A 23503-nucleotide genomic window follows, 5' to 3' on the forward strand; every position below is an offset into this window, starting at 1 on the left:
GTGTGGAGTGTGGACTGGCTGACCCTGCAAACATTGTTTGCAAACCAGCGGGATAAGGGGGCAGACTTTCAGATTATACAGCTCATTTGGAAAACTGGAAGATTTTATGAAGCCAAAATGCTTTGGCAGGAAACTTTTTTTGCTTTTGCTTCTTCGCAATGCTCGATGTGAAGGGTCCAAATACTTTATAATGAAAATATTATGGCTAAAAAGAAAGTATCCTACATTTCACCTTGTGTTCATTCAGTATTGATTATCCTCTGATGAAGCACCAGGACAAGTTAAGATGAACTAAGAAGAGAGATAAAAACTCCTGATGAAACTTTTACTTTTGCACAATCAAAAATGAGCAGATCATTTAAAATGTCCAAATAATTCCTCTTGTGCAATTGTTGCAGTTGTTTCTTCAATAGTCACTAACGCAGTTTACAGTTACAGTCTCAGTGTGTGTGTTTGTGTGAGTGAGTGACGATGACGAAGAGAGAGAGAGAGAGAAAGACAAACTATTTGTGGGAGACACTGGTCTCTGTGTTTCACACATGTTTTGACAGTTCTGCAAACTAATCCCTATTGTTGCTGCCTTGCAGGCTGGGAGGTGTGTGTGTGTGTGTGTGTGGTGAAGAGGTGGGGGTTTACTCTGAGAGAAAACCTGTTACTGCGTGGATAAAGCCTCCGTGCAGCCTCCTCCACAACACAGCTGTACACTGTACATACAAAGATTAGCCTACATGACTCTTTAAGTTCATTGTGATGAATTATGAAAGGAGCTGCACTCTTCTGTGTCTCAGAAGCACTTCATGCTGCGGTTCGGCTTTTATTTACTCTCACTTGAGGGAAATGGAAGTAACAGAAGGAACACAGTAGGTGGAATCGTGCTCTGAGGTGCACAGGAGACAGGTTTCTGTGCTTCCTGCAGTCTGTGTTCAGGCAGAGAAAGACATGAAACATGCTGATGTGTCTGTTGTCTTTCACACTCCATCTTCTTGTGTGGTTTGGATTTCAAACTCTGCTTGGACGGCATATCTGGGCGGCTGGCCACCTCACACACAAGCCTTTCCGCTTTAGAATCTCCCTGACACACACACACACACACACACACACACACACACACACACACACACACACACACACACACACACACACACACACACACACACACACACACACACACACACACACACACGCTACAACCACCTCCAAACACACACACACACACACTCACTCATACAATCCCTCAGACACTCTTTTCAAACCATGCTAAACCTTTAGGCCCAACAATACAGGCTGCACCTAATCTTGTGGCCCTCGTCCAATCAGAGGGCTGGAAACTGGAGAGTGGAATTGATTGGCCGGTGGCCACAGGGGCCAGTTAGGGGAAGGAGAACAAGAGGAGACAACCATTGTTGATTGATTACCATGAAAGACACTTTTGTTAGCGACTTGAAGGCAGTGCACTGTGCCTGTTTCAAGAGGAAACGCTAGCAGTCTTAAAATAGGTCACCGCTCCGCCGTGTGTACAAGATACGAGATAGTGAGGTGTGCACGGGACGGTCCCGCAACCCCTTCAGGAAGGTGTAAGGTTCACAGATTATTAGCTGTGAGGGGTATTGATTAGCTGCAGTGCAAAGGTTAGCAGAGCTGTGAAGAACAACACACTTTGGAGAGAGAGAGAAGGAGCAGAGTGATGGAAGAGAAGAGGTGAGGAAACACGGTCAATGAGCCCTGGCTTTAAACGCATCAAACCAAATCATCACTTCTTAAGCAACTGCAGACACTTTGAGTAATAATGACGACATTTAAGGGTTGATTTCAGCTCGCCGCCGTCCATTCTTTCCACATTGCGGGCTCTGAAAACTTCTCCAAGAGGAGATTGAGCTTGTTTGCTCTGCTGGCAGCGTTTTGGATTCACAGGGAAAAAAATCACTGCAGCGTCTGCACACACCAATAAGTCAACAGGGATTTAAAGTGTAGCTCGGGACGATAAGGCTGAACACATTCGACTCCATTCTGAAGGTTAAAAGTGATGAGATGGAGCAATGATCGTATTTGCAATCCTCTGGCTGTGGAAATAAAAGAAAGTGTGGTCCAGATATAAAAGTATGTGGATGATGTGGACTGCAGGGCTTCACGGACGTGCCCGGTCGCCTGGTATTGACGCACATTTTATCTGTGTGATTTCATCTTATTGAATTAAAGTTTATGGACTGACTGCTGCGTCTGGAATTTTATCTGCTACGCTACAGGCGAAGAACAATACTCCACCTGATTCTCATCCAAGTGCACCAACTGTTTGCAAAACACACTCGCGTCTCATTGTTTGTACTGCCACATACAGATAATAATAATAATCTAGAAATCCCATCTTTTTACATCATCTTAGTGTCAGCAGTATCCAGCGTGTGCTCACATTCCTCACGATAAAATATCTGCTCGCACAAACGCTTCCTGTGAATCCGCACATGCAGCCCCGTTCGTGTGTGACGTAGATCAAACGCAAGATCCATGCGAGCGACAGATCCCACATCCTGCTCACAGGACAACACAATGTGAGTGTGCTGCCAGGGCGCAGGCCCTCACTGTGTCAGTGGCACTGATAGAAAGAGACAGAGAGGCAGCGTGCTCCTATTCACAACCAACACACACATTAGCATAACTCCTAGCTACCTAGCCACCTGTAGCTGCACCAGACACCAGACCTCCTGCCCGCTGCAGCTCCTTCCCACCCACTTCATTCACTTCCTTCTTGCCTGTCTGTCTGTAATTTAATTTCAAATATTTACGTGACTCAAGAGCAAGATCACATGAATGGAGCCCACACAGAACATATGTTTAAAACGATGACACGCAGCATGGCTCGATCAGTGTTACTGAAACAACGGAAGCTATTCTTCCACCAAACCACCAGTTTGACAAAGAACAACATTTGGCCTCTTTGACCGAACAACACCTCATTTTAATGACATTTTGAACGCAGTGGGTGGCTTGAGCAAACCAAATATGATATGATGCAAATGATCATGTCTCTCTGATGTCTCTCTTGTCTTCTATATCTTCCAGTGACCTGAGTTCTGGTGTTGTTCAGACTTTTCCACCCAAATTAGCGCATTGACGCAGGTTTTTCAGAGCCGGGAAGACCTGCTCATAGCTGCCGATTGTCTCTTTTCCCATTGCCAGTGAAGTATACTGCTTTCGGTCTCTTTTCTGCTGACGTCACCACCTGACGTCATTAACGCACGGGAGACAGGGTTAGTAAACAGTGAAGATGTTACGGTGGTTAGGTCTTTATTGTATCTATTACTCATTCAGTCTGTGTATCAAACTTAACCAATTTGGAACGATGTTCGAGCGCTGCTCAGACGGAGACGGCGGAATTTGTAGCTGAGATGACAAGGAGTCGTTGAAGTTACAGACGGAGCATAGCGTCGTGCCGGAAAGGAGGCGGAGATTAGCGCGTCGTCACAAGTTTTCCGTTTTTCTGAGCCGTTTTTCTGAGCGATAATTACCCGGGTCTGAATGCAGATTGTAACCTTTCCCACTAAGCATAAAAGCCGGGTGTTAGCTTTTTTTTGACCAGTGGGAAAGCGGCTGAAGATCACAAATAGCCTTTACTTCTGTTTAACCAGATCATTTCCCAGTTTTAGCTCTTGCTTCCTCACTTTTCATGTCAGCAGAAGCAAGTGAGTTTAAAAAGTGAGCAGGCCTGAATAAGAAGCAGAAATAATTTGCTATCTTCGGGGAGATGTGCAGGGAGTTTGTTGAGCCTCTGATGAGGAGATGTACGAGGGTTAGAAAGTTTATACATGCATTACCGAAACAGCATGACTAAGACAAACGGCTTTGTGTTGGTGGGCGTGTTTCCCACCAAAGAATTTTGTGCATATTTGAGAGATGAATCTAAAAATGCAGCTGGAGAAACTTGCCAGAGTTTGTTCCCTCTCTCTCTCTCTCATGTTAACTTGTTTTGGAGGAGGGGTTTCTTGGAGGATAAGGGGGTAGGAGGAGGAGTGTCTTAAAGGCCACTGGGAGCCTCCCCCGGGGCTGTGATAGGTCGATACTGTTGTGAGTGAGTGCAGGAGAGGCCAGTAGGAAGGTGAGTGGTGTGGGAGCCTGTTAGGGGGCAGGCAGCTGCACAGAACAGCCACCGCTGCCTCTTAAAGCCTAAGGTACTCTTCATTACAGCCACAGACTGATAGACAGAGAGCAGGGAGGGCTGGAGACAGGTCTGAGAGAGGGAGAGGGAAGGAGAGTGAGAAACTGTGAACAGGGAAAGTTAGACTATAAGCAGTCCTACTTGTGTGCTCACCCTTCCTTCCCTCTGCACTACCTGAGGCACACATACACACACACACAGGGAGGTGTTTCAGGGAGGCTTACAGGGCTGACTCTCCAGGGAAGAAGGGAATTAAACACTTTGTTTTCAATCCTCTGCGTCCACACTCAGGACTAAAAAAAAGGATTACAGCTTGAACGCTGCCCCACTTGTTCCTCTCCTGTTTTGTCTTCACTGAGTCACTTTGGAGACTTTGGATACAACCTTCTTGAACTGTTGGTTGGAGCTCAGAGAGGCATGGCACACGGACAAAAGAGCCCCAGGTGGGCATTAACCCAGGGCTCCTTCAGCTTGGCACTGGGCCTGTCGCTCTTCTCCCTCCTCCTCCTCCTCCTCACCGTCTCGGCCGCAGATGAGTACGACTACTACAGCTGGCAGTCAGACAACTTCCACAATGGCCGCTTCTACACCAAGCAGCCGCAGTGTGTGGACATACCAGCCGACCTGCGCCTGTGCCACAACGTGGGCTACAAGAAGATGAGGCTGCCAAACCTGCTGGACCACGAAACCATGCCAGAGGTCAAGCAGCAGGCGGGCAGCTGGGTGCCCCTCCTGGCCAAACGCTGCCACGCTGACACCCAGGTGTTCCTGTGCTCGCTGTTTGCACCCGTGTGCCTGGACAGGCCCATCTATCCGTGCCGCTCGCTGTGTGAGGCCGTGAGGGACAGCTGTGCTCCGGTCATGGAGACCTACGGCTTCCCCTGGCCGGAGATGCTGACCTGTGATAAGTTTCCCATTGATAACGACCTCTGCATCCCCATGCAGTTCACTGGGAACCACGCCACCCAGCCACCAGGTAGGGCCGCTGAAACGCACACACCCTAATCAATATGAAACACACACATTAGCACCTGCACACACTCATAAAAGGGAAATGTCCAAAAGAAAGTGTAATAACTTTGATTTTAGAGTTTAGTTTCTTAAAAAAGTTGCCTGCAAAAGTATATTTAAGTGTTTTGCAGCAGGTAAAAGGTGTTTCTGACATGTTTCATTACATTTTGCACAAACTAATTTCAATTTTCTATTTTCAATAATCAAAAATACAAAAGATAAAACTTAAAATGTATCTAAAAAACTGAAAATCTTCTACATTAAAAAGCTTTACAGTTTATATTCTGCCACAAATATGGTTGATGTAATGCAATTATTACGATATAAAAGAATAAATGCGTTAAGAAATCAAATAATCGTCATGAAAATAAAATAATATGGCTTTACTTTGACTTGTTTTGAAGTCTGAAATGTAAAAATAAAACAGTAATAAATGAAAACAGATTAGGAAGTAGAGTTTGTCATCGCAGTGCAAATTTAAAGACTTCAATTAATCTTGTTTAAAAAGTTACTTAAGACAGCTGAGTGTTCAGCAGCCTGAAGCTGGCTGTGAGGCTCAGTTTCCCTGCACCACCACGATGACAGACGCAGCTTTAATTGAGAGACTCTCCAGAAGAGGTCAGCGAGAGAGACGCGAGCAGAGAGGGGGCTACAGGGGAAAGTTCCTGAGTGAGCGGACGGCTCAGGACGGCTCCCCGCCACATCTCCACCCGCCTCAGGGAGGGACAGAGACAGGCCCAGGAGAGACAGACAGGAGACTGAGAGACTCCGGCAGTCAGATCGCTCCCCGAGTTAAGATGAATGGGCTGCGATGTTAAACACATCCAAACTGGAAAGGTTAAACACACTCGCATGCAAACACACACACCGTTATCAGCAGGCATCAGTCAACAGCTAATCAATCAATCTAACAAGTGAGGGAATGTTTTATTTCAAGCTGTTGTGCGTGCAAGCCGGTCTGCGGAGTCTCTTTTAATGGATAAATAAATACAAAAAGGATGAAATGTGAAGGGAAATTACTACACTCTGCTTTCTGAGAGGATCTGATTTGCAAAAATGGAAAATATTATATAATTATTCAGTTAGTTGGAGGACAGACAGATGGAGTCTGAGAGGAAGAGTGGGAACTAAATGGAGAGAAATAGGTGTGTGAATGTGCATGTATTCACAGCGACTACTTAAGCAGCCTCTTCACAAAAGCAGTCAGCGCCGAGAGGGGGAGAGAGGGAGCCGATGAGGGTCTTTAGACAGCGAAGGGAGGGGAGGGGGGGGGACAGTCCCCACTGTGTCCCAGCCTGCTCGGCCTTTGTTGGGTCTGGCAGCCAGCAGACCAATTAGCTAGAAGGCCAATTACTGAGCTCCCGCTAATTAGTGGACATGACAGGACAAGAGAGGCAGGCGGAGAATGGGAAAGGCTGAAGTGTGATTGTCCCGAGTGGAGAGGAGTGAAAGGAGAGGGAGGCAGGGGAGGAAAGAGAGGCAGACGGGGAAGAGAAAGGGAGAAAAGCTGCTTCCTGCAGCCGCTCGGCTCTCAATGGAGACTCCAAGAAAATGCTTTATTAGGCTCTGTATTCCACTCTTTGCCTTTAACCGTTTATGGACATTTTTCATCGACTTCAGTTCAAATGTTCTTCTATGGTTATATTTAATTTGCTCTATATTTCTCAGAGGGAAGCATTTTTTAAAGTTCTGTATTTTGAAACATGGGCCCTATTTTTACAAAGTTGTGTGTTGAAATAACTCATAGGAACAAAACTTTTGGAATCGGCCCAGTAGATGGCTGCAACATAATCCCCTGGGGCAAATGCGCCCGATCAAAGTCCGTCCACTAAAATCGCTTGTTTTTGCCGCTGACAGGCTCAGACTGTTACCCCAGGTGTCCGACAACATTACGGAAATGATCCCGACAAAGATCATCCTTTTTTTAAAAGAATAAGATCCTGTTTGTGTGACCAGAAACAGAAGTCTCGCTCAAGGAGAAGTCTCGTTTTGAAATCACGTGGGTGGTGAGATGTCACCTGAACAGGACGTTTTTTTTTTGTGTCATTTCAACACACACATTTGTAAAAATAGGGCCCAGGTTTAAAAATATTGAACTTCTCCTTTAAGGCACATCTGGTCGACTATAAAAGTTTGATGTTTTCTGCATCAGTTGGTTAACTGGACGTCTCCTATCTCACTGAGCATGCGACATGTTGTTTTGGCCGTACCCTTCTGTGATTTAGAAATATAAATGTTCCATAAATTGTGTTTTACTTCTTTGATTGATTATACTTCTTTTTAAAAGTACTAAAAATGACAGCCAACAGCATTTAGGTCTTGTCATTCGTATCCAGCTGTGTGTCATATCTCTGCTTTTTATCAATAACGCTCACAGCACACTCGTATCTACGTAAAGTATCTGTTCAGAAAGGGGGAAAAGATTGTTGGAGGATGCAGAGCTGACTTATTCCATTAGGGAAAATGGCTGCTGTGTTTTTGTAGGCCTGAAATCAACTATGTGACATTTTGGCGTTGCAGCCATAACTCTTTTCTTGTACGCGCTCCCTGAGAGGGAGGCAGCTTAGACTTAATCTGTCACCTCCTCAAAACAGGAGACTGTTTGTTGATGCTATCTAATCGAATAATGATCAGAGACGGCTAGATTACAGATAGCAGAGGGAGACCGGGCGAGAGGGAGCTTTGGCGTTGAGCAATTTTGTGCGGGAGAGGAAAAAGACGCAAATATGTTGCGGGGAGTATTTTAAAGAAGAGATGAAAACAGACAATTGGTTGAGTTTAAATGATTACATTTGAGTGTGCGCTTGTGCGTACGGCTGTGTGTGTGTGTGTGTGTGTTTCAGAAACCGAGAGTGAACCCGTATCACTTGTAGCCCGGAGGCTCAGTCACTGACATTTTGTTAAGAAGCAGAGATTCTCTGATGTGCCGACAAGGCCATCCTGAGGACAAGCTTTTTGGCTCTAAAACACACACACGCACACACACACACAGACACACAAAACACAGCCAGCAATAATAAAAAGAAATCTCAGCTTAAAACCATTAGAGGAGAGTTTCCTGGGAACTCTCTGTGTCAAAGGACGTGGATGAGTCTCCCCACACGGGATCATGTGAGGACTCTGGTGGTAATCCAGGTGAATCTTTGGGACTTGGATCAATCACAGGAATTAAGAGCTGTTCCACTTCCCCGTCTGGGAGGCCTCGATGCTATCTGAGCTATTCTGCAATTACATGATATAACACGGTTCGAGGGCTGCTGTGGAAACTAACAGCACCGAGTCAGATTCGCTTTCCACCTCTTTGTCAAAGTCGAACCGGAGATGAGCACCAGCAGCACCTGAGCTCAACTTGTGTGTGTGTGTGTGGAGGATTTTTGACGTATGTGTGTGTGTGTGTGCATGGGGTGACGTTTGTAACAGGGGCCCACTGAGTGTGATTATGTGGTAGATATCATACCAGGGAAGACGAGCAGACTGCTGCCGAAAGAGGCGCAGGCATCCTACAGCCAGCTGCGCCCTGTCTGTCACACAGCGCACATTTAATGCCACCTTATGGATTTAATGATGCTACATTTAGCTGCTGTCAGCATCAGCAAATCAGCAGGTACGATAAGCGTAGGACGGATCCTGCCCTGTCTGTTTAAGTGCACGTGGTGAACCTCATAACCCAAATTGCATGTTTCCACAGAATCTTCAAGACAATATGCGCGTTGTCCAGTGAAAGTGGTTGAAATTGCCTGGTGTGAAAGATATTGTCTGTCCTCGCTGTGTTCACTGATGCGGCTAGTGTAAGTTACAACCATGCTAAAGGAGACAGGCAGCACTGTCAGGTCCCCAGCAGCACAATGGGCGCTACTCATGTGGCCCTGGCTGCTATATGAAAGGGAAAATGTGATCCAACGCTTTGTGCATGGAAGACTGCCTCGGCCTTTTGAGGATGTATTTTCTCTTCTGTATAGGATTCCTGCAGATGCACGGAGCGTGCTGTGTTTTAGGGGCCCCGGGGGCTGCCTGCGGGCCGTATTTAAGTCCTCCTCTGTCCGTCTGCATGCCGCATTAAAACAGATGTTAGGACCTCCGACATAAATCACACGCCGCATTTCATCTCCGGCGCAGCACCGTTTTATGTCATAAGTGTTGCTGCTCGTAACTTAAAAGGGCCCAAATGAGGCGTGAGACAGTGACCCGCGCATACTTTAAATGGAACGTTCCTCACATAAAACAAGGTGCGACGGTCCGGCTGCAGGGAACGCGTTTGGAGACACGTCAGCAGATCGGATGATGATACTGTCAGATCGGGTTATCTCTTGTGTGAGGGAGAAAGGATGAGAAAAAGGAAGCTTGTAACTTTGCGTACACTGCGACTCAGATTTCACTCGACTGTTTTTTAAGAATGTTTTCAACAGAACCTCTGAAGTGTCAGAGAAGGATTCTTGACTGTCATTTAATGACAAATGGAGTCTTTAAGGAATCAATTAGGATCGTGCAGGGCGTCTACATAATTAAATAAACTGCACAAAGCAATTTCCTATTGCACCATCTGATCACCACAGAATGAAAATATCTTAATTTTGTTATCAAGCTTTCAGATGTCAGAGCAAACAAATGTTTCAGAGGAGGCATCTTACTCTGCTGCACGATGATGCTTCTTTATGGGGCCTCTTGTTTTTATAAAAGTACGTCTGTTTATTTCAGAACTTTTATCCGTAGTTGTCTCAAGTAAGTCAAAGTTTTCTCTCACACTGAGGTTACATGAAATGTCGTGGTTTTCAGTCAGTCGGAGGAGAAAGGGACATGAAAGTGGGAGAAGGAAAGCAGGAGAAAGTGATATTAACCTCAGAGCTATGACTAAGCTGTGCAGTTAAATTACTGGACTCTTGCCGTACGTCATTTCCACTCTGGCTCCATGTTTGAAGATTAACAGCAGGGCTTTCCAACAGACGACCTCCCTGCTCCCATCGTCCGCTTCCCCATATCCTGAATCATCCCGACCTACTCCTCCTCCTTAACAACAGCTCTGAGAGACAATATTTAAGCGTTTATCACTGTGATTCAGAAATGTTTCTGTAATAAAGTCAAAGTTGAGCGTAACTCGGCGTGCGAATGACGATAAGCAGCACTCAAGAGGTGGTCCAAAGCCAAAGTCAACCAACGCAGGAACATCGTGCTCCCAACTTTATCACACGGCATGGTAGAAATTCCAAAACTGCTTTGAGATGATGGCAAAATACATGAATGACCTAATGTCTAAATATTTGCTGGGTGGAAAGGCGGCCAGGAAAATAAAAACATGCCGAGCCACGCAGCAGTGCCTCCCATCAGAACGCGACGGTGGTTCCCTCAACGGAGACCAGACCGTGATGGGGGCAGTCGTCGCTTAATTGATTCCTCAACGGCATCCAAGTGGTGGTTTTTTTGGCTCCGAGCTCAACAGGGTTTCACGGAAGGGGCCCGCTTTCTCCTGACACATGCTCTGGCATCCACACAGCTGGGCCTCCTGCCAACATACCACCCCTGCGAAAAACCAGAATGAATTGCGGTGAAGTCTGAATAAGACGTAGCAGCTTCAAGGGAATCATTCAAAACAGACAAATCCAGAGTTTTGGCGTTGATCTTGATCAGTACGTGTGTGTGTGTGTTTCAGTGCCAGTCTTCATGTCAGCACCAGACAATTAGAGGCCTGACCCTGAAGGCCTCGCAGGTCTCCTGTCAGCCAAAGCATGGGAACCCTCATAGGAGCAAAAACTGGCAGTTGCTCTTCAAGAACATGGTTCAGCTCCCTCCGACACACACATACATGCGCTCAGTGCGTCGGTTAAGGGGTTCACCTCCCCACGACCTGTGCAGCGAAGCATGCTAAACTTTGACCCCTGTTATTATCTGCCCAGACGCTGAGGTTCGGGCTGGGGTGATAACCTTTGAACTCTGACTTTTAACCCAGGGGCCTGGACCGCACTGTGCTCGGATAATCCCGTGTGTGTGTATGAGTGTGTTTGTAAGTGGGACACAGGGAAATGCAGATTTTAGGGGGAGAGATTCAGACAGATTTCAGACATAGAGGTGAGTGACTGAATTTTGCTCCCGTATAAACAGTCGTCCTGAAAAATGCAGCTCACTCCCCCGCCCTGTAGGCGTCCTGTATGCATGCGGTGTGAGGAACTCTCTACACCACATCCTTCTCTCTCCCTCTCTGACCTTTGCTCGTATTATTCCTTGTTGTCTGAATTGGCCCAGGGCTCCGTTTCGCAGATGAGCAGACTGATATTAGATGTGTGCAGCTACAACCAGCCCCTGTGGGATTACATGGAGTTCATGTCGTAATTGTCATAATAAAGTTTTATATTGAAGAGCCTTTGGAGAAAATTGCGAGGTAGTCTGACGCAGATCTGTGTGTGTTTGTGTGTCTGAGGAAGATAGAGGGCTGTGAAAGCGAACGTGAAATAACTACGTTTTTGATTTTGTCAAAATATGATGATAGTTTATCACGTTCCCAAGGCTGTTTCAGACTGTTTACATGAGTGTAAACGCTTATAAACAAGCAAGGTTTTAGTATAAACAAAAATAAAAATCATGTTCTGTGTCATGTTGTATCTCCACTGCATCGGTGCACAATAACATCAGAGTCTTAAATCGCTGTTAGTGAGGTTAAACATGCTTTTCAGGAAAGCAGGCATGACCATAAATTTGGAGTTAAAAATAAACCGAACTTGTTGCTTTGGTTTCCTCTCGCTGTTTCACAATGTGTGGCTGCTGTGTGGCCTAAGTGCTGCTGGCTGCGTCTGTGTACTGAATCACTTCTCACCATGTTCAGCTGCTCCCGCTGCAGCATTTACCTTGCAGCACAGCCATGACCACGCCTGCACCACCAAAATATACAAGGTCCAGAATAAAAACATTTTGTGCGGTGTAATTGCAGGGCAAACATCAGTCAGCCTGCTGGACTGCATATTCGCTCCGCAGCAAATCGCCTCTGACACGAAGAGGGGGGCTGCGCATAAGTGCCTCAAAGTGCTCGACGCTTAACGATTTCATGCTCACTGGCTGTGCCGACTGCACCTGACAAACAATTATTTCAACTCGGCCATTAGATACATGAAATGTGATTTGGTGTAGTTATTAATGATGTATTATCTCTCTGCCTCCACAGTGTCAAAGGCGTGCCCTCCGTGTGACAACGAGCTGAAAGCAGACAACATCATGGAGCATTACTGCGCCAGTGACTTTGGTAAGTCAAAGCATTTAGAAAGAGGGAGAACTGAATATAGTCGGGGTTAGGCTAGGTTTAAGTTTAAGCCATTAGTCGAATGGTTTTCACATGTTTATGACTTTAATTTAATGTCAATAATAAACCATTTGTTAAAAGTGTAAAGACAAAGAAAGTCCCCTGTACATGTAAGCGCTTATGATCCTCAATGTGACAAAACTCAGTATGACATCATCCCTCACCAGCTCCGGTCCTATGAGACTGCTGGTTGGCTTAAGCCTAGCTTGTAGCTGCTACCTAGCTAGCTAACTAAATAGTAAATAATGGTTGTTAGCCATGGTGGTCACAAAAGATAAAAATGCAGCTGCTGTAGCCTTCTTTGCCTGTAGGTGGCGACATTGACGGCTAAACTCCTGCTGCAACTTGTCTTTTCTAAAAGCGGCACACACTGGAAATGACTGAAAACCTGGAGAGTCTGCTTGGTTTTAAAACATAGAGGATAGAAACATCAGGTACTGTTAAATTCAGTGTATAAGATGGCCTAAGCTAAAGTTTTGTCACGGACATGCTGCGTCAGGATTGGCTGTGCAGCCCCCACCCTCCCAACAAGCAATGTTACCGTAGGCTGCGCTCAACTGCCGCACCGGTAGCTAGGAGGATTAGAAACTCAACATAGCAAACACACATGTTATAATTTGTGTGTGTTTTGAATGTGTTTCAAATGAAAATACATTTAAATAGTGTTAAAATAACTATACAGGTTTTTTTATTTTTTATAAATAGCTATAGAAAACCCTTTTCCCTCTGGGATACCCCAAAAACCAGACTGGGTCTTATATTCTGGATTTTACGGTATTTTTATACATACAAATAATAAGGTTGGTTCTTTGTGATCGTTGCAGTTTTGATCTTTCTCTTTCCATTTGACCACGCTTTAGAGTATTTGTAAAATAAATGAGCAAAGACATGAGCAAGCAAAACACATGATTGTATCACCCTCCCCATTACCCTTTTCTTCTCATATAATGATAAATTATTTTAAAAGCTTTCAGTCCCCACGGTCCATTCAACACCGTTTCCTAAACTTTCCAGCATTCCAGCTTCACCTCAGTTATGACCGGCACACCAAGCCAGAACATAATTATTCCATTATTTCTGCTCATCGAGGCTTTTGGCCCATCACACTCTGCAGCGGCTGAATCTCCGCCTGCATGGACTATTGCCCCAGTGCTCAGAGTTAATGATATACTGCTCGGTATTTTCTCTGCTCATAACATTCTGAGCATTCAACTATAAATGGGGACAAAAAAACTCATAACCTTGGGAGACTCGTGAAGAACATGGCTTGCAGTTCTGAACAGATTAGTGGGAATGGTGTAATTGGAAATGAAATGTGGCCAGGCGGTGCTGAAGGCCATGTTTCTATATTGTAGTGTCCCGCAGAGGAAATGTTTTCAGTTTAAAGGAGACAAAGTTTCGTAATCCTTCTTCTGGCAGCTACCCACACCTACAAGATGTCCTGAATATACAGAACATGACCCATTATTAATCATAAATTAATAAACACCCAACACATTGCGTCCAACTATAACAACAAAACACGTCTTTATGCACAGCTGCGCCGAAAATGTAAGCTCACCCCCCAAAAGTAATCATAGCTCGACCAAATCACAGATATTTATTTGTCTGATTAATTCCACGATTACATATCTCAATCGTCCAACATGTGGGGATCAGAGAGCAACCCAGAGACTCTCTGTTCATTACAGTGAAACACGACCACATGTGAAAGCAGATATCCAGCCGTACAAGGACGTTTTATTGGCTCTAATGTATGTGACTGGACGAGACATAAAGATGAGTAGAAGTCGAGATAACCATGACGTATGGATTTGGAGATCAAGGCAAGAATGACTCCACAGTGTTTTTCTATAGCGCGATAGCTGATTCCAGCTTGATCTCACGCCTCGTGAATGTTGTACCTATTCATCTTGGGACGCTGTTCACCCTCAGAGCATCGTGTACTTGGTGTTTTATTACAGTCTACTTTTGATGTCTCATCTCGCCACATTCCTCGTCGTATCATCCAGCAGTAAATGACAGGAGTAGAAAAGAAAGGGGGGAGGAAAGTGAATGTAACGGGGCACGGACATGAAGCGTATACCTGAGGGCTGCACTGTGCAGCAAGAGTAAGCGAGGTATCTTGAGCCTAAAGCCAGAGTCAAGTGTCAGGAAGCTTGCTCTCCTTTAACCTGGTTAGATCCCCGTGGAAAAGTATGTTGCACATACTATGACCTGGTGCATAGGCGCCGATTTATGTCTCTGCCCACTAGTTAATCGACTGCAGAGGCTGGAAATGGGTCACCAAATTGCCTATACAACCATAGGCGCTGATCCCGTGGGTGCCTTGGGGCCAGAGCATGTGTGGGAAACCCTGAGTTTGGCACCGGTGGAGGCTCGGCAATCTCCATGGTTGCTCGGGCCCCAAAAGACGGGATCGGCGCCTATGACCTGGTGGGAAGGAGGTTATTTCAGAGTTTCTGTTTTAATTCAGCTGTTGATACCCACCTTTGTGGTAGCCGTTACCTCTGACTTGGGTTGTCGCTTTAGTCAAGCCGCTTTAGGCAAAGGAAGCCTGCGTATGTTGACATCGATTGGTAGTACACCCCTCTGTTGGTTGGGTAGTTTGCTTGCTTTAGCGTACAGAGAACCTGTTCCCCCTCTCCTGTTTCATTCTTATTCTACCTCCAGGCTAACTCTACTCACTTCAAAGAAAGAGTTCGCATAGAGACGTGGGCACAGCTTGTCACAAGGATCCTGGCCAGACTCCACAGAGGGCCCTCACTGCAACACTTGTACCTGAATATGAGTGGGCTTACAAAGTGATGCAGGGAGGGAAATTATTCAATCAAATTCATCTTAAACAGAACCCACACATATACAGTGCAGTCATTCACTAAAGTACACACACTCTCAGCCATGTCGGCACGAAAATGCAGCACGTAAAACACACGTCCTCAGTCGAAGGAGCTGGATGTGAATTAGGATGCAAATGAAAGGGAGCTGAACACACACATTCCTTCTTGAACATGCTATCGCCTTGCATGTTCTGTACTGTGTAGACGTATCAGAGTGTACCGAGGGATGTTTATGCAACCGTAGACAAGCAGGCGAGAAGTGAAGTGGCGATCTTCCAACAGGCTTGGGTACATAGCGATGCTTCATGCCGACCCCGTGCCTTTGCAGTCCATGATTAATGTCACCTGTCAAAATGTTCACCCAGAGAATTCCTTTCTCAAACGTTTGGCAGTTTAAAATTTTAATCTTTCAAGTGTTAAAATCTGAACTTATAAACACGGGGCTCACAGGGAGATACTAGTCAGTACTTTATTAGGTTGTAAAAATGGAGTTTGCTTGAACCGAATTTCATGGACACAGAAAACGTCGTACAGTGGTTATCTGTTCTTTATTTTTTGTTTAAAAACACAGGATTGTCTGTATATTACTACAAAAATCAAAAGTGATAGTTCCATGTAGAAGCAGAGCCTTGGACTTAAGACTAAAGACTTGAGAACTTGACTCCAGTCAGAATTCGGTGTGATTAATGAAGCCCTAAACCCTTGACTTGGGTCCCAATCCCAATTCCACCCATCTGGCCTTACCTCTGGCTTTGGAGTGTCCTTGATTAGGTAGCGGTCCTTCAGAACAAACTCACTAGGGGTATGGGCTGAAATATAACCAGGAAATGGAATTGGAACTGCAACTAATTTTCCTTCAACATAAAAATATTCCAACCAATTTTTCAATTTTGAATGATTATTTGATATGGTCGATGTTAAGATACGGTCATTTTCCCTTCCTCTGTTGCCATGTTCCATGTTCCACTGCCTCAATGCATAAAGCATTCTGGAGTTTTCTGCTTGGAGTCTCGAGAGGGAGTCTGTACCTGAAGGCACTCCAACTGGAGGGCCGTTTTGAGGGCCAGATTACTACAACCCCTTGATCCTAAAAGATACAGGACCCCCTACCCTCCACTGGGGCACTCAAACTGGAGGGAAGGGTAGGGTAGTTTCTTCCAAGTGAGAAAACTGGGACACAGACTTGACTTACTTCATACCTAACTTCCTAAAGGTTCGACTTGAGCTTGAGATTTCGGAACAAAAACCATCAAGTTCTAAAATTTGCCCTTGCATAAGCACAGGCCAAATTGTGACGCTAAATGTCAGAGAGAACTGTAATATGCTTAAAAGGATTTTTGACTTAGAAACTACCTCAAGGGCCCCAGAGGTCACCTGAACTTGCTTCCAAATACTTTGGTTGTATCGCCCAAAGCATTTCCTTCTTTCGTTTATGGCTTTTCCCCAAGTCAGATAGACAAACATACCCACAGGATGCAGTTTTTATACGCTGCTGGAAAAGGTAAATGATGATACTCAGGAGAGGTGTAAAATAGCTGCACAGCACAGAGCTTAGTGCAGAAACAAGAAACGGTATTCAGATTGACACATAAACAGCTTCTGGTTGGAAATATCTGTGATTTATAGAATTAACGTTAAGTCAAAATGTCTTCTTCTCTTCTCCCTCAGTCCTCAAGATGAAAATCAAGGAGGTGAAGAAGGAGAAGGGCGACCGGAAGCTGATCGCAGCACAAAAGAAGAAGAAAGTGTTGAAGCAGGGAGTGCTGAGGAAGAAGGACCTGAAGAAACTGACCCTGTACATCAAGAACGGCGCCAACTGCCCATGCGCCCAGCTGGACAGCCTGGGCACCAACTTCCTCATCATGGGCCGCAAGGTGGACCAACAGCTGCTGCTCATGTCCATCCACAAGTGGGACAAGAAGAGCAAGGAGCTCAAGTTTGCCATCAAGTACATGAAGTCCCATCAGTGTCCAACCTACCACACCGTCTTCCAGTGACGTGGCTCGCAGAATCCACGATCGCTCCCCACATTCCATCCTGTTCCACATATATCCCAGTTCCCATTTTCGCTGAATCTTGGATCCAAGCAAAATCTGTTACCAGCCCACCTAATAGTCAAGGACAGGGACGCAGGGCGCAGAGCTTTTATTTTAACTTTAACGTGAACCAAGAAGTCAGAGGGGTCATCCTGATCCACTTAGATCAGATATTTTGTTGTTGGAGAGGGGAAAAGTTTGCACACTCCACAGCTCCCCCGAATAATAAAACCCCAAAAGAAACCACAGATTTTATACAAGTTGGGTGATATCATTTTATTTCCCAAAATAGACACTTTTATCTACCCCCAATTTGCAATTCAAAGCGATCTTCCTAAACAATTCTTTTTTCCTCTTCTGATATAGTAGATCCAATCACTTGTATGATAGCTTACAGCGACTTTATCAATTAGACGGTAGCATTAAGAAATGGGAACCTTAATATTTGAGGCATTGATGGGAAGGAAAATATGTTCAACAATAATGTTCAATAATATGATTATAGACCAACCCGAATGAAAGGGGGCTGAGCGGGAAGGTGGGGTGTTTTTCTATGAGAAAAGAGAAATGATACTCGACAGAACATGTGGATTGTGCAATGGGCCTACTGGCACAGAGCTTCCAGGAACAACATCAGAGCAGAGAAAAAGAGATGATCCACTTAACTGTATGTTTTAATAATGTAAAAAGTAGGTAATTCAGATGAATACTAGATGATTAGAAAACGGGGCTTTTTTCTTTTATCCCTGCCGGGAAAGAAGACGGACCGAGACAGACTGGCGGACTGGATGATGCTTCCACTGACTTTGTACAGCAATGTTTTTGTGGCCTGAAAGAGGGAAACTTGAATATTTTTTGCTATTGAATTGGAGAGAGAAAGAGGTCGAGGCGGAGAAGACATCCTCTTCTCCGGAGAATAAAAGAGCAAGAAAGAGAGAGAGAAAGAGACTCTGGACAGAACCAACAGTGTTGGGTTGATAAGTCTCTGGTACTCGCTATTTTTCACTATCACTCCTAAAACGTTTCTTTTTTTTGTACTCAAATGTTTGAATTTGCTTCAGTTAAACGTATATTGTATGAAAGCAGAAATCATACATGCAGACATAGCACCTGAATTCACTGTAGCAATAAAATAATGAAAATTTTACTTTGATAATATTTCTAATCAGTTAACCTGTAAGTAGTTCTGTTACTGAAATACAACTCTGTTTTACAAAAAAGTAAATGAATAAAATATATTTGAAATTTTTATAAAGAATATTTCTTTGGAATGTGAATTTCTTTACCGTTATCATTGAAAACAAAGAATATACACCTTCTCTGACCACCTGGACGAAATGTTGGTTTGGTTGAGAAAACACAATTGCATACTTACAATACACACTTTATACACACACTTCTCAGTTACTTACATCCATTTGAAATATCAGCTGTGTCTCAATTCAGGGGCTGCATCCTTCAAAGGACGCAGTCTACAAAGGATGAGTCATTCGTAACCTGTGTAGACCGCTAAGGCCGAACTGAAATAAGACGGTCTGGTCTGCCCTTACCTTTGTGTCAGCTCCTGTAGCCTAGCAACAGGTCGGTAGCTAGCTATCATAATGAACGTCACGTAAATGAACCTTTTATTTTAAAGGTAACTTGTTTCAAGGCCCCTTTCGTTTTTTAACATCTATATTGCTAGCTATTCGATTGAGTGAAACCAGAACCTTTTACATTTGAAAGTGTATTCCTCAGCCGCTTGACAGTCCACCATATCATTTAGATTGGCGCGCAATGAATCTTGGGATACGTTGTGCAACGTCAGCCTTCGACACGCCGCTGTGACACAATCGGCCTTCGAATACGTCCTTCGAAGGATGCAGCCCCTGAATTAGGACACAGCTACAGTTAAATAATATAGTGTTTGTATTTTCTTTGCAGCATGCAGTCGACACATGGCAATGATAGAAAAGAAAACTACTCCAATTTAATATTCTTTAGTTCCCATTTATCAATCTAATGGTAGAAACAGACATTTTTCAATTACTGATTATTAAGTGGAAAATTAGAGAACAAAGCGTTACACAGATTCTTCTTAACAAAACTTGACAGAACATAAAAAGGTTGCGAGGCTGCACATGGCCCGCCTGCCTTCTACCTTCATTTCTCCTTTGAAAGGGAAAAAAAAAAAGGTAAAACCTCAATTATTTTTTGTGCAATGCCAAAATCCTCCAGATCCACACTGAGAGCTTGGCCTTACACAAAGCCTGGGCTCCAAAACCACCACTATTTAATTCTTTAGAGTAAAGGGGTGACGCAGACAGACAGCAGGCTGCAATGTAGGCGACCGACTTTATCAAAGCCACCCAGAGCTTAATCACTCCAGACGCACACGTAACGAACTCACGGCGCTGAAAAGAATTTGGCGTCTTTGTTCAGAATGGATCAATTGTGAAACTGTACGATTTTTACAGTCTTCCGCCCCTATTTCCCGAAATCTAGAGGCTTTTGGAGAGTGTTTCGAGTGTGGACGCCAGTGGAGCGATGACCTATTTCCATCTGATTTTTGAGATAGTGCATGCTCTTTCTCTAGACTGTGGAACGAGAGAAGCAGGAGGGGACAGGGCTAATGAGGAGAAATGTGTTGGACTCGAACGCCTTTGTTAGAGGCCGAAAAAAACCTTTCAACCCTTCTTGATCCAACGCGATAAATACTGCGCTTAAAATTCCATACAGGTGGAGATCTCCGCTTTCAGCCTCCTGCGGAAGATAACGCACAGCTTAGAGCGACATGATGAGCAGCTTTCATTAAACGCGACCTGTAAATCTGTGAACTCAAACTGGAACGAGACAAAGGAAAAGAGAAGGTGAAAAAGGAGACGAGGGAGAAACTTGGCCGCGTCCCAAACACACCCATCAGCACCTCCTGAAAGGTCACTTAGTGTACTTAATAAGGGCCTGATGAGGGACTAGCCACACACAAAGAAACACACACGCACGCACACACGTTGGGAAAATTATGACTACAAGCTCCCATTGTTTCACTTTCCTCCAATGAGACCTCAAATCAAACATCAGTTCCATCAAACACACATGCACTGCAACACTGATTGGTTATAGAGGAGCGGTGCAGAAAGGGCATCACACACACACACACACACACACACACACACACACAATGTAGAAGAATGGCCACATTGTCTGGTTTTATTGCACTGCGCTGATAAGCAGCACCTTTTTCACAGTTGAATAGTGACCATCACCTGCACACACACACGCACACACACTTAACATGCACTATACTGTACATTCCTGAAGTTAATGTTAGAACTTGCTTCTTTATACACTGAAACAAAGCTTCCCTCAAACTTGTTCTACATTTTCCGTCTTTTGATTAAACCCAGAGAGATGGGTGTGATCGACTTTAAACAAACATGTTCCCTGTGTCACGAAGTTCATTTGGGATACGAGCTGATGAAGCCTGCGTGCTTGTGCTGTAAATGAGAGTTTTACCCAGAGAGATCGGTGGAGGAATGACTCCGAAACTTGGAAATACGTGAGCATATTTGCACTGTTAGTCTCAAAGTCAAAGGGTTTTTGTTGAGATGCCTGAGATGAGGTCTGTGCTTAACACAATCACAATACACAAGATCATTGTCTGAGTTAGAAAAAAGTTAGTGACGTGTTTTCCATCACCCAGCAGTGGTTGGTCTGCCAGAGAGGGTAGGCGGAGCTAAGAGGCTGCTTTTCCACTCTCTGCGAGTGTTGCGAGTAAACAGTAATCTACTATGGCTGAACAAACAAAGAAAAGATCGATGACTACAGACACAACTTCAAAAATAAGTGAAAATCCAAAGAAAAAGAAAAACTCGACGCTCAGATGAAGCAAACAGTCTGAAAAGGAAAGCGACCGTCAGCGAGGAAAATCAAGAGTTACAACTGTGGACGTCACACATGCGACACTGTCTGGATATCTGGGAAGTGTGCTCCCGCAATTACCGTTTATTGCCATAGGTGCTGCCAAAGATGAAACTGAGCTCTTTGAGATTATGACTTTAAGTCCCATCACTCCAGATAAATTGGTGATGTCATTGTCGTTGAGAAGTCATGCAAACAAAACGTAAACAGGTTAGCTTTTTCATGCAGCGATTGCATATAGAAGTCAACAATCAGAAAAGTGTGGTTGTTCTGTGACGATATTCTCTCTGAACACTTTTGTATCAAACTTTTGTTTAGAGCTTATTTTCTGCAGAAGTCCAAAGTCAGATTTTGTCCAAAGAACCGGGATGACGCTCCCTTCTGTGTTGGCTTGCAAAAATACATCATCCCTGCAGCACTGACTTTAATCGTGGTTTTAAAAGTCTAATCTTTTTATCCATGAGGTTTTATTTCATTTCTAAATAGTAATGGACAGTGGAAGAGAAACATAAATCCAATATTCAATATTAGATTTTCTCCAGTTTTCAGGACACGAGCCGAGAACAAAAAAGCAGCGATTTTGGAAGGAGCGCTTCGATTCTGCGAAGAGTCTGACATTTACTGCTGATGTTATGTAATTCATTGTCTTTGGACAAGACTTTTTGCATTGGAAGCAAATAGCATTTTTCTTTAAACCAGTAAAAAAGCTCTAATGACTGAAACGGTTTCCAGTTCATTTATTAAAAGCAAGGCAGATGCAGAAATCCGTTTAAATACTTTCTACATATTATAACTTCACTGGACAAGCTGAAAAAATCTCAATATTTAGTTTCTGCTTTCTTTTACCTACAACGTAAAGGCAGAAATGAACACACACACACACACACACACACACACACACACACACACTCTCTCTCTCTCACACACACGGGCTCATGTAAACGTTAATCAGATTTGACTAGTCTACCTCAACAGAAAAAGCTTTATATAACGTTCTGGAGGGTCAGAAGAATTTCTATTAGGTGCAGCATGTCTCTGTCTAACCACCACACAAGGCACCATTAAAACAGCATTAGTAAGTAAGCCAACATCCTTCTGGTCTGAACCACAGACCACCTGTCTGCAGGAAGGGAGGACAGCACAGAGAGTTTTACATTCATGAAGAAGCACAGAGAGCGAATGGAAACAGCAGCACATGGATAGAAGGAGCGCACTGGCTGCGAGCCTTGGCCCTACTCGCTCAGTGAAATGCATTAAAGATGTTGCGTTTTGTTGTGTGTATGTGTTTTTGTGAGCGTGTTTGTTGATGTGCATAAGTGTGCCGTGTAGACTCCCTTTCAAAGGCCCGCAGCGAGCCAGGGAATCATTTTCTCCCTGTAATAAAGTCAGAGAAACTTTGTCCATGTGGTGCACACACAGCGAGCGGGCCGCTCTCCACGGCATTGCTCTCGTTTACGTGCGTGTACTCGCTCCAGCTGAAAGGCCGCTTTCAGCTGGCTGAATGGTTTTCTTAGTCGTGATGAATATGAATGATAAAGGAGGATTGTTTCAGTCGTTTCATTTCTTAGTCACTGCAACGTGGAGTCTAAAACATTGCTAACAGTGCCTGTGGAATATGAAATCACTGCTCCTCAGAGACACGTGGATGATACTCTGCTCTCTGTGACACCCTCACACTTCATGATGATGATTTTAGACCAGCAAATTTAAGTCACTTCAGTATAATTACGTTCATTTATTCCATTCTGCATTATTTGCAACACTGTAAATAATGCTACCTACCTGTGAAAAGAGGAATGACGGCACCAAAAGTGTCCCAACAGTTACACATGTCAAGTCACATAATAAAATAAAATGAAACGTGTGTAAAAATCTGAATTTTGAAGGTTTTTCTTACTTTCCGTTCATAAATAATCCTCCATAGAGCTGAGGTTAATATTATTCGTCCTCCCTGAGCCTGAAAGATCAGACTCTTCGACGTGTGTCCCCAGCTAGCGGGGAGCGTTCCCATAACATCGGCTAACGTTACCAACAAGTTCTAATTACGTTTGAAAGAAAAGATTTTAATCTAACATTGAAAGAACGTTTTAAAGGCCAGTTCTGACCACTGATTCGCACCGAGACTGGATGCAACTGCCAAAAGACTCCCTTGACATCTGATCGTAAACATTCTAAAACTGGACCGTCCACATCAAAGCAACGCACACAGATCGTCTCCATAGCAACGACGCACTGACAATCCCCCACTACTTCTGTGTGAATACTATATAACATTAGAAATAGG

The 23503-nt window shown here is 44.4% G+C and overlaps 1 protein-coding gene across 1 annotated transcript; it reads left to right on the plus strand.

Annotated features, from left to right (window-relative positions):
* The first annotated feature begins 4179 nt into the window (after nt 1–4179).
* On the plus strand, nt 4180–17632 carry sfrp5 (secreted frizzled-related protein 5). Its single transcript, XM_069659251.1, has 3 exons — nt 4180–5126; nt 12309–12386; nt 16952–17632. Exons 1-3 carry the CDS (start codon nt 4568–4570, stop codon nt 17278–17280), a joined length of 966 nt encoding a protein of 321 aa, XP_069515352.1. The 5' UTR covers nt 4180–4567; the 3' UTR covers nt 17281–17632.
* Nucleotides 17633–23503: the final 5871 nt, after the last annotated feature.

Source organism: Semicossyphus pulcher, unplaced genomic scaffold (assembly GCF_022749685.1).
Source record: "Semicossyphus pulcher isolate SPU_LCO1_2020_fin unplaced genomic scaffold, fSemPul1.0.p SCAF_12, whole genome shotgun sequence".
Lineage (NCBI taxonomy): Eukaryota > Metazoa > Chordata > Actinopteri > Labriformes > Labridae > Semicossyphus > Semicossyphus pulcher.

Coding starts and splice junctions, on each gene's coding strand:
- sfrp5 (XM_069659251.1), top strand. CDS start 4,568: ATGGCACACGGACAAAAGAGCCCCAGGTGGGCATTAACCCAGGGCTCC. Junction 5,127..12,308: donor CCACGCCACCCAGCCACCAG/GTAGGGCCGCTG, acceptor CTGCCTCCACAG/TGTCAAAGGCGTGCCCTCCG. Junction 12,387..16,951: donor TTACTGCGCCAGTGACTTTG/GTAAGTCAAAGC, acceptor CTTCTCCCTCAG/TCCTCAAGATGAAAATCAAG.